The sequence below is a fragment of the Anarhichas minor genome, unplaced genomic scaffold, assembly GCF_050575085.1.
Source record: "Anarhichas minor isolate MPS153535 unplaced genomic scaffold, ASM5057508v1 ptg000024l, whole genome shotgun sequence".
In the NCBI taxonomy this organism is placed as follows: Eukaryota; Metazoa; Chordata; class Actinopteri; order Perciformes; family Anarhichadidae; genus Anarhichas; species Anarhichas minor.
This window is the reverse complement of record NW_027466470.1, coordinates 13,300,448-13,311,884: the sequence shown is the minus strand read 5'-3', so window position 1 is coordinate 13,311,884 and position 11,437 is coordinate 13,300,448. Positions and strand designations below refer to the sequence as shown.

At 44.2% G+C, this 11,437-nt stretch overlaps 1 protein-coding gene across 1 annotated transcript in view; it reads left to right on the top strand.

Annotated features, from left to right (window-relative positions):
- The first annotated feature begins 5,397 nt into the window (after nt 1–5,397).
- The window catches only part of epha4b (eph receptor A4b), an 81,468-nt gene continuing 75,428 nt past the window's right edge, over nt 5,398–11,437 (top strand). Inside the window, exon 1 of the mRNA XM_076098096.1 lies at nt 5,398–5,940. Within this exon, the coding sequence (XP_075954211.1) occupies nt 5,823–5,940 (118 nt within the window). The 5' untranslated portion in view covers nt 5,398–5,822. The remainder of the gene's footprint in view (nt 5,941–11,437) is intronic.

Genomic DNA, 11,437 nt, shown 5'->3' with positions numbered 1-11,437 from the left:
ACCTCTTTCTCTCACCCTTGCTGTCTGTCTCTTAGTAATGGAGCTAATTTGTTTAGCACACAAAGAGTGTCTGTCCATTAGCGTGGGCCCTTTCTGTGCCGAGATGGTGACAAATCACACCAACATGTGTGTCTGCTCTGTGTACATAATTGTATTTGCGTGTGTGTGTGTGTGTGTGTGTGTGTGTGTGTGTGTGTGTGTGTGAAGGAAAGGTGAAAGAAGAACCCACACTTCCTGGAAAAGTGTTTGTGTACATATTAGTAATATTTCTGATTTTATCTTTGAATCAAATGTGACGTAATGTGAAAGAGTCTCTGTAGCTCTCAGCCACTCTGAGCTCACTGTTTTGGTTTGCCTGACTTAAGCAGATATTCCCCAATAGACAGACTTTTCTCCACACCTGCACTTTACTTTATTGAATTAAGTGAGCACAGCAGGAAATTTGGCAACTTGGCAATGCAATTATCTTCTGTAGCCCACTAGTTTTGCTACTTTCTGCCCTTTGGCAGACGAAAGTGACTAAATGCAAACCTTTAGCCTGCTGCACGCCAAATATTATCTGTGGCCAATATTTTTACAGTCTCAAGGCTCAGCCCTTTTATTATCACAGGCACTACTTTCATAGTCATTTTTTTATCATTTGAATGTTATTTTATGTTATGTTACTTTTGTTTACTTATGTTTATGAGAGACAAGAGTATTATTATCAATATGACCAACTTTCTACTGAAGCAGAAAAATGTGGAATCCAAAGATAACAAAGAAACATGGAACTTTTGCTGAAAAAGTAAAATAATTTACTTTAAAGCTATATATATCTCTATATATAGATATATAGAGATATATATATACTTGGGCTGCACTGGTTTGGGTTGATGTAGGGTCCAGCCTGATTTTTGGGTTTATCAATAGCTCTAGTGTACATGCTGTGCACACTACTTTCTATGTTGCAGTGTAACATTTTCAAGGGCTTTACATAGTGCGTACATTTTACATTCAGAATTTGAACACACTCAGATAGATAATTCTATCTGAGTGTCAAGTAAGATGTGAAAGTGTGACAGTGAGCCATCATACACAATACCAGGACCCTCAAACTGAAGAGCAGCTACATGGAATCCAACGATCATCACTTTTTATCATTTACACTTTCCCTACAGTGACCTTTCAATATGTATTCTGTGAAATAGGCCTACTGTTTATGAACCAACCTTATTCTAATTCAAGGAGAGGATGCTTGAATAATTTAAGGTGGGATCTTCCCTGAGCAGCTCACTCCTCTATTCATGTCCTGCATAGTTTCAGACACCAAGGACGAAGGATTAACTGTCCCTGAGGCATCGGTAACTACCTACCCTTATACGACTGGAGGCCTGACGACGGCAGTTCTATGTGATCCATATGTATGACAGTGAAGCCTAAATCCCTATTCATATCCAACTTGATCTCAGCCAGCCTATTGATATAAGGCACTATGCAAGCAGAACATGATTGAGCTCTGAGTTTGGCCTCCCTTCCTCCTCTCCCTGCCAACACACTGTCACTGTTTGAGCAAACTCCAATTTGTCATGATGACTCCATCCTTCCTGTAATCCATCCATCGCCTTAGATATGATGTGACACTGGCTGAAGCAAATAACATAAACGTCCTTACGTGTTTTGTGATGTACATAAAGATGGATATTTTTCTTATTCAATGGAAACATTTTTTTTTTTTTTGTTTGTTTTTTTTACAAATTACCTCATTTTGTTCCCAGATGTTGTTCAAATTGTTGCTCATCTCACCCCCAGCTGAATCTGCATGTTTTCTCATTGGCCAGTAGGTCAGTTTTCATTGATTGTTAAATCATTCCTCTGTAAACAATGATTACAGTAAACATCCTTCTCCGGGCTCAGCTATATGCCAGACAACATTCACTTTGCCTTTGGGTCAGCAGTGAGTGTGTGTGTGTGTGTGTGTGTGGGTTATACCCCCAATATTTGGTCTCTAGCACTAGAGAAAATCAGGCTATGTAGACAGAGAGGCAAACAAACCGACACTTGGAATTGGAACACTGTGAATATCCTCCAGCCTCAGCCTTTGTGTCTGTCGGTTTGTTTGCCTCTCTGTCATAGCTGGTATCACTCTCAAGGAAATCCTCCCACTCTTTCTCGCTCTTTTTGTGGGTAGAACTGGTAGCTGGCAGAGAGAATTTCCTCCCTGAATGGTTGTTTCTTTAATCTCTATCTCCCTCACTCTGTCCCTCCATCTCTTCCTCCCTCTGTCTCGCTGGCTGAATGGCTGTCTGGACTGAGCTAAAGGGTTTGTTTGGAGGGGGGGCTCCGAGACTTAATGATGAGATACTTTTCAGCACACTATCTATGTGCTCACACATGTTAGGATTGGTGGCCACAGAGTACATATCGCAATCTCGCTCCTGATGCGATGGGGGCCTTGAAGACTGCAGGGTGGGGGATGCTGAAGGGGCTCTCGACCTGCGTATGCAGCCGAGACAGGGAGACAGACGGGGCCAGGGAGGGCTTTGTGCACCAGCCCTTTCCCACACTCCCTTTCACCTTTTGTTGTATGGTAGCACCGGGGCTCTCTGACATGACGAATCGCTCTGCCTGCTTGAGACGGTGGCGGCAGAAATATAAGAGTGGATCGAAGTGGAATGATGTGTGCGTGTGTTTGTATATACATGTGTGTGTTTGTGCAGTCTCGTCCTTTAATCTTCATGCCTGAAACTCTCTCTGCTTCCCATCCCCTGTCCTGCTCCTCTTCCCCAGATCGAGGCGAGTCGAGGTCTCAATGCTTCGAGGTCTAAATGGTCGGATTCCAAAGCGGATGAGCCAGACACACACACACACACACACATTTACGCACATGCTCATATACACACTGATTCCTCAGCCCAAATGCCAGCACCAAGCTGTTGCCCATAAAGCGTTCAGGCTGTCACAATAGAGACATTACCACATGAGTGAGTGGCTTTGAATAGGGCTAAGGGTGTGTGTGTATATAGAGTGTGGTGGCTACGGGGGGGAGCTCCTGGAAAGGCAGACGACCCTGTCGTCACCTCTGCCCCTTGTCAAACAAGTGATCATCGCCAATGGCACATGCACGCAGCACACACTACAGCTATATTGCCCGTTGTGCTTATCTAAGTTAAGTATTTTCCTCTGAGGGAAATATGTGTGTGTTTCAGAGAGGGAGCCGGTTAGCGGAGCCGGTTAGCGGAGCAAGACAGGCCGCGCAGGGTGAGGGGTGAGAATCCAGAGGTCGAAAGAGGAGGGAAACCCGATGAAAGAAGAACTCTTTTTGAAAATGAATGAAAGGGCAGGAGAAGATCAGTGCTTCCTTGTGGAAATAAATTCTGTCAGCTTTAGTGAAGGCGGTGAACAATGCAAAACGCAGATAGAGTTAAGTGTGTGACGGGCGTAAGGAAACACATGACATATTTCAAATGTTTGTTGTAGGCTACTGTCTCTCTGCTCTGTCAGTGAGTTGTCACTGCATGCATGCGAATGTGCAGCCTTGAAATGTCATTGTGCAAAATTGGGGCTTCGCGCTGGTGAGATCACTCTTCCACAAGGCATGCGCGATGTGTGTGTGTGTGTGTGGGTGCGTGTTTGTGTGCACGCAAGTGTGTGAGTGAGGTAGAGGGAGTGACAAGGGTTTAAGGGGCCGTGTCACGCTGTCACTGCTGGAATGCATGAGAGCAATGTTTTGTCACCGTGCGGATGAATGCAGCGTCGTGGCAGCAGAAGAAGAAGAAGGAGAAGAAGAAGAAGAAGAAGAAGAAGAAGAAAGAAAAAGGAAGAAGGAGTGAGTAGAGGGAGGAGAAGAATAAAGGACTAGTATTTTTTTCTCATTCAATGGAGGAAATTAGGTCATCCAAGTAAAGCCATTGCAGGGAACAAATCATCATCATAATTGGACCCTTAACAAATCTGCGGAGGTGGCTGCTTCACACACACACAAGAAAAAACACAAAAGCTGTCACACACTTCCATAGAGACACACATGGCCAGGAGGGTGCAAAACAGAATTTTTAGCATAAATCAGGGTATGTTTGACAGTTTTATAGTTCTTTCAGGAGCCTCATTTGGGACAGAGGCGTGATAGAAGAACGTTACTTGTGGTAAATATAATTGTGGTCGTGATCCTTCCATAAATCACGGCAGGGTTACATCACATTTGCTGCAGGGAAAATATCCCAGTGCATCAGGTGACCTATGGGATCTCTCCATTTTTTAAGCTGTAGTGAGCATTCACAGCAAGATAAAATGCCAAATTAGATATAAAATCAGATTCTAATTTCATCCAATTTGTATTCAAAACCACTCACCAAAATGCACCCAGGCAAGAAATAGTCTGCCGCAGAAACACATCGTGACATTTTTACATCTTTTTTGTTTTTGTACAGATTTAATATATATATAAAATGTTTATTAGTGAACTTTAGGTTAACTTTGGTTTAGTCATATCATGTTTTGTGTTGACCTCAATTTACAGAGGACAGAATTGGTTAAAACAGAAGCTGACACAGGAGGGATGAGAAGTGCATTATATGAACACAATACACACACACACACACGCACACACACACACACACACACACACACACTCAAGCAGTTACGCGACAGAAGTAGGGTCAGGGGTTTTGCCACATGAGCAGTGTTAAATAAAAGAAGGATTGAAAGGTTCTCAGCTGTTCCTCGCACATTTCATATGACAGGCTGCTGTTATTTATTCATGTTTAAAGACTGCTCGACACCAACAGCAAGATACACACACAAAAACACACGCACACACACACACACACACACACACACATTCCTGACGCCCAAACTGCAGTCAAAACACATGTAAAAGGCAGAATAAATCTCCATAAAGTGTTTGATTGGTATCTGTTGTGCATGTCAGCGTTGTCTACTGCTGCATCTGCAGGAACCATATCAACCACTGGGAAAAGACAGAACTGACACTTATCCAGTAATTGCCACATGCACCATGTCTCTTATCAAAAATAATTGAGGATTTTTTTAGATGGAGATGGGAGTGTTTATCCTGGTGCCAGTCTGACAATACTGTAGATCCCAACAACTCTGGATCGGTAGTGAGATAGTTAGATTTGTTGAGGTTTGTTTTCTCTAAGAATGTGGTCCTGGATAAACCCAGTCAGTTTACCTCACGGACATTTTCCATTTAAAACGACTATCTCACCTAAATAGTCTAACGTACTGTGATTTTGACAAAATAAATGAATCAAACTTTTGGTTCATATAGGAGACTTTTATTGTCTTAATTTAAAGGTCATGACTAGATTTGTTTCGCATCCTCAGTGATGACCCTTCCCACTGATGAGATGTAACTGTTGCCGTTTGAAAGTGTTATTTAATCCCGTTAAAGCTTTGTTTTCCTTGTGACATACAGCCTATTATTACGTTCGGAGCACAATGTTGAGCACAGCTTTCAGTTTAGGATGGCTTTGGACGAGATTGTGGCAAAGGAAAAAAGAGAGGAAATATATAAATACAACATCAGGCTAATCACTTGTTCACATGGATCAGTTTTTTCTTTTTCTTTTTTTTTTTTACAGTGCAGCAAGTGTGAGGAATCTCTAAAGGCCCCCATACCACCCCAGAGCCAGGCGGCTGATTGACAGGACTTGGCTGGCTGTGGACCCTCCCAGCGTCTCCTCCTCTCTCTCGCTCTCTCTTCCCTCCTTTCCTCTCCCCGGCTCCCTCCCTCTCTTTCTCCTCTCAATCGCAGGGCTGCGCTCACCGACTCGACACCGCCAACAGGGATGCAGCGAGGGCGCAGCGCAGCCTGAAAAATGGCACCACCACGCGTCCTGTGGATCTATCCGTCCCTTTACCTCCTGTCATCCCTGCTTCTTCTTTTTCACGCGTTGTCGCCGTGCCGAGCCTTACGGAATTACCCGGAGAATGAAGGTGGGTGCCCTGAACTCGCGCGAGGGAGATGACTTGGTTGTGCGCCGCGCTGGAGGGTTGGAGAGCCCCATCCCGCGGTTCCACTTGCCGGGGAAGGAGCGGAGCGGAGCGGCGGAGACTCCCGTTAAGTGCTCGGCTCGGTTATGAATCATGCATACAGAGAAGCGGAGAACTGTTCGTCACGTTTTTTTTCTTTTCCGAGCATACTGACATTAAATTTGTATGACATGATATACACACAGGCAACCCTGCCATGCTGAAGATAGAGAGGGCTGACGTAGACATTTCACTTTCTGACACCGAGAAACACATTTTAGTTTCCTCTGCAACTATATGTCTTCCATTAAAGTAACCGAACTTATAAAGATGATGCCAAATCAACATTGACGTCGCTGCCAAAATCCTTCTTAATTATAGATATCTTCATTATAAAGCACTGATATATGTGTTTTTCTGCTGTAGCCGACTGCCATAGTCTTCAAAAGAGCAGCAGCAATTACATTAGATTTGTCGCACGCTGCTGCTCAGTTATTGTATTAACATCGATGCTCGGCCTGAAATTAGCCAATGCATTTACTCACTAACTACTCCTGACTGCTTGCTGGGCTGAAACATGGGAGCTGGCTTGTTTAATGGGAAGTTGCACGAAATGGAGAAAAAGGACAGAGCGGCGCGCACAAGTTCTACTCACAATGACTGGTTTTATCGAACAGATTAGTAGGTTATTTGAACTATAATTGGAAGTGTGTGGTGCTGTTTTTTTGCTGGCTTTGCTGTCAGACAGTCTGACTGCGATGATACAGCTGTGGCTTGATTGCCACTGTGTGATTCATTTCATTCAGTGATTCCCCAAAGCAGTCAGTCCCGCTCTGAAGCAGTTATGAGCTGGATGATTTGCCTTCATTGATATTTCTCTGTATTTTTTTCACTTAATCTCTTTCTCACACACACCAACTGATACACTCAAACGCTTAACCTTGAACACATGAACACAATGACGGGCTAACAGTCATTTGGCCTGTGTCTGTCTGACTTAATGGTGTGTACGTACATGCTGCTGAATGTATGTCACAGCCCCGTGGAGTTCACATAGAACAAAGGCTCTGGAGGATAGATAGGGAGTGAGACACACACACACACACACACACACGCACGCAGAGAGAGAGAGAGAGAGAGAGAGAGAGAGAGAGAGAGAGAGAGAGAGAGAGAGAGAGGAGTATTGTTTTAACAGCAGGAAACAATGCATGTGAAGGAGACACTAACACACTGATGAAATATTCATTGAAATGAGCATGAATGATGAAACCAACTGGAAGCCAAAGGAAACTCCTGTTGATTTAGATAAACGGCCAGGGGCATCTGGGAGTTTCTGTACGTGCATGTGTGTGTGTGTGTGTGTGTGTGTGTGTGTGTGTGTGTGTGTGTGGATCTTAGTCATGTCCAACTCCAGAATCTTTGAGGGGACCGACAGGTCAGAGGGTTTTTTATCGCTATTACACACTTTTCAAATAATGTGCCAGACGGTCCACGTCTATGTGTGATTCACTTGGACTTTCATTCTCCGGTTATTTCTCTGTCCTGCTGTGTCAGACTATTGGCCTAATTGGCAGCTATAAGCCCATTGCCCGACTTGTGTGTGTGTGCACGTACCCCCGATGGGAAAGTAATCCAATGAAGCCATATTTGCAAACCACTCTCTGCCCTGCGTTTACCTTTTCGGGCCTGCCAGTTTTCCTGCTGTGACTGCAGACTTAGCTGAGGGATTGCTCTTCTTTGTGCCAGTGTGGGTGTGTTTGTGTGTGTACCTTGTGTTTATCTATGAGTGTGCATATTCTCCACCCACGTATCTCGGTAGCCGTGTTATTCCAGGAAATCCTCCCTCTTGAGTCTGTCGAGTAGAAAGCGAGGCTGTCATAGAAGAAGAAAGATGGAAGATGGAGCTCTCAAGGCTCAATTAAGAGCAACGTCCCTTTGATAGAGCTGATAGTGTTAGCAGGGAAATAGTGTTAAGCTGTCAACAAGCTTATAGTTCACTACCAGAGCTATTGATCTGCTCCAAAATTGTTGGCATTTACAAAGGACTCAGTTGTGAGAGAATTGTTTGAAACCGCTGCAGACTGGGGGACATGAGAGACGTATAGTAGAGAAGGGTTCAGTCATAACAAGTTGTTTTGATGAAGAGCATCCTCTGAGGGTCTTTGTTATCGACAGTGTGGGGAGGAAGAGGAGTGCGTGAGTCTCTGTGCACCAGCAGAGGGAGCCCAACACACCCTCTGCCTGAACCCTGAGGGCATACTGATGTAACAGCAGGGTGGATGCTCGCAGGTCTCCCCTTGGTTCATTTTTGTCCTGCTGTCCTCATGCTGACTTTACCCTCGCTCCATATCCCTTACAACACGGTGGAACTTCTCTCTTTTTACTGTTACTTTGCACCCACTCCTCCCAGGTTCCTGGGGGGGGGGGAAAGGAGCAGACATTTTCTATTTTTGTGTCTTCCCTCTCTCTCTAAATATATACCTCCCTCAATCCTGGAAAACACAGCAGCACGACTGGGGGCCCCGTGCTTCCTTCCACTGCAAGTGCATGTTGATTAGAGTAAACTAAAAGAGGCAGATAAATGATTTAACTCCAAAGTCTGACTGAAAATTGCGTGCAAATGGATGTATAATTGAATTAATAATCAAGAGTCAGCAGAAAGGGAGAGGAAACAACAAAGCATGGGGAAAAACTTTGGGTTATGTTACGGTCATGAGGTTTACTGTAATCTGTAATTGGTCTCGGAACTACAGCACGCGTGAAGCTTTTTATTGGATTGGCCTCAGGGTGCAGGGTGAAGGGGGCTGTATTGCTTTGTAAGGTTAACATCAGGGCGAGCGGTTAGTGCAGAGGCAAGCATATGTAAAGCGTGCCCTCCTCTTACACATCGTATGATTCACACAGGATCCTGACTGTGGTATAATGTTGGGTCAAAGGTCCCCTCTGGTTTAATTGCTTTAATCTATAATGGTTGCTTGTAGTTATCGGCAGAGCCGTACCTCACTAAGTGTGTGTGCGAGTGAGTCCGAGAAATTGCTACGCTCCCATGTAACAATCGTGACCTTGGACAGAAGAGGATATAGATCTCAGCAGAGACAGACAGCAAGCGCGTGACCCTCCTGTTTTTCTCGTCTACCTCCTCCCCTCCCATCCACCTCCAATCCCCTTCATTCATATCTTCCTTCCCTCATGGCCTCCATCTCTGTCTCCTTGCTTGTTTATCCCTTTGTCTTCTTCTACACTACCCTCTCGGTCTCTCTCTCTGACCTTCAGTAGCTGTGTATGGGGCGATTGTGGCTAAGTGGATAGCAGGGCCGTCTTTCAATCAGAGGGTCGGCGGTTCAATCCCCAATCCCCAAGCTCTGGCTCTGCTTGTCGCATGTCGATGTGTCCTTGAGCAAGACACTTAACCCCAAAATTGCTCCCGTAGTTGTGCCTGCGGTGTCAAAATGTGATAGACTCTGAATTGTAAGTCGCTTTGGATAAAAGTGTCTGCTAAATGACTGTAATGTAATGTGTAACAGTTGTACAGCCACTGTATGTTTTCTGTATTAAGTTGGAGCCTATATACTGTATCTGCTTAACACAGGGCCATACTGTACACAAGCACAAATGGATGCATGTGCGTGCACACACAGACACACACTCATCCTATCATAATGGATGACTTGGGGGCACTTTGGTGGTCTTGGTCCAGAGAATAGTGTCATGTGTCCCCGGGGCTGGTTGATAGAATGGGTTATAAATACAGCTCGGTGACAGAAAAGGATTCTGCTGTGAGGGCTTCACCTCATGGTTGCATTGTGTGTGTGTGTGTGTGTGTGTGTGTGTGTGTGTGTGTCTGTCTGTGTGTTGAGAGAGAGAGAGAGAAATTATAAAATCCACAGGAGAGAAGCTGTGAGACAAAACAAAAGCGATAAGAAAAGCCAGAACAAAGAAAAAGACATGGTTCTAATCAAACCCTCCCATTTCTACGTGTTCTATTGAGCACCCACAGAGCCTTTGTGTCGTATTTAACGGCAGTCAGTGGTCGCTAAATATGGTTTTGTATTCAGCCCCACCAATTCAAAGTATTCTATTTTGGTGTTCTGAAGTCCATTTGCCTGAGTAATTGTTTGACATTTTAGGTTTTAACTTTCTTGCCCAGAAGATCGTTACCACTCTCTTGTCTGTAGGCTGAATATGAAGATGTAGTCAGCAGCTGATTAGCTTAGCATTAAGGCTGGAAACAGGGGAAAACAGCTAGCAGGCTCTGTCCAAGAGTAAAGCTCTGTCTACCATAAACTCTAAAGCTCACTAGCTAACACATTATATATTGTACCTGTGCGCAAACCAAAGTCTAACAACGACCATTTCTACTTTCAAATGGGCTTCCAGGAAGTCACTGCGCCTGGCACATAATTCCCCATGAAACCACACAGTCAGTTTTAAAGTGCAACATTTGTTTGTATGAAACAGACGAGATATAACATGTTCATTAGTGAGCTTTAGAGGTACCAGGCTAGCTGTTTCCCTCTGCTTCCAGCTTTTATGCTAAGCTAACCATAAACGGGCTGTGCCTTCACATTTACCCGTGTGAGAGTGGTATCTCAATCGTCATCTAACTCTGCAAGAAAGCAACCAAAAGCATATCTCTCAAAATGTCAAAGTATTTCTTTAAAGTCTGAAACAAGTCTGCTGACTGCGAAATTCATTCCACATCTCCACCACATTTGGCAGAATACAAACTTTAATGTGTCAGTCAAGCTGATCTGCTGTTTTCAACAATGATGGGAAAACATCTGGACTATATTTATTTATGTAAATGCCAAAGTTTAGCTTTTCTTTTTACGATGTGAACAAATGCAAACAAAAACTAAATGAACTCTGAGTACAAGTACAGCGAAAAATGTAATATATTTCTTCTTTACTTCTTTTATGTTAATTTTGCTTTATGGAGTGAACTCATCATCTATATTATATGTTACTCTCAGTGTGCATTTAATCATTTTTTCTCATAAGTTGAAACACAAGACAGCAACTGATTTTTAACACATTTCAGTTCCCACCAGTAAAGTGAACGTGTGTATTTGTCTTAAACAGCTAGAGCGTTAGGCTTGGATGATTCAATAACGTCAAAGGAGGCGTTCCGTGATGTCTGATGGCTGTTGTGAAGTTTGGGTATAAGCGGACCCCGTCCATGTCCACTGACCCCCCTCCCCCTCCGAACAGCCCTTAACTGCTGGTCAAATCACTGATCACTGGGCCTTGACCACTTTGTATTCCCCACTCAAACGAACACACACACACACACACTCCAACTCTTCTTCTTTTCCTCTCACGGCCCCTCCTCACTCACATCCCTGCCCCCTCAGTCCTGACCTTTAATTGGTCTAAATTGAATTTGGTTGTTTCCGTACCTCTCCCTCTCTTTCTGTTTTTCTCTTCTTGTTTGCTCTGCGGTCTTGGCTCGTGCCGCGGC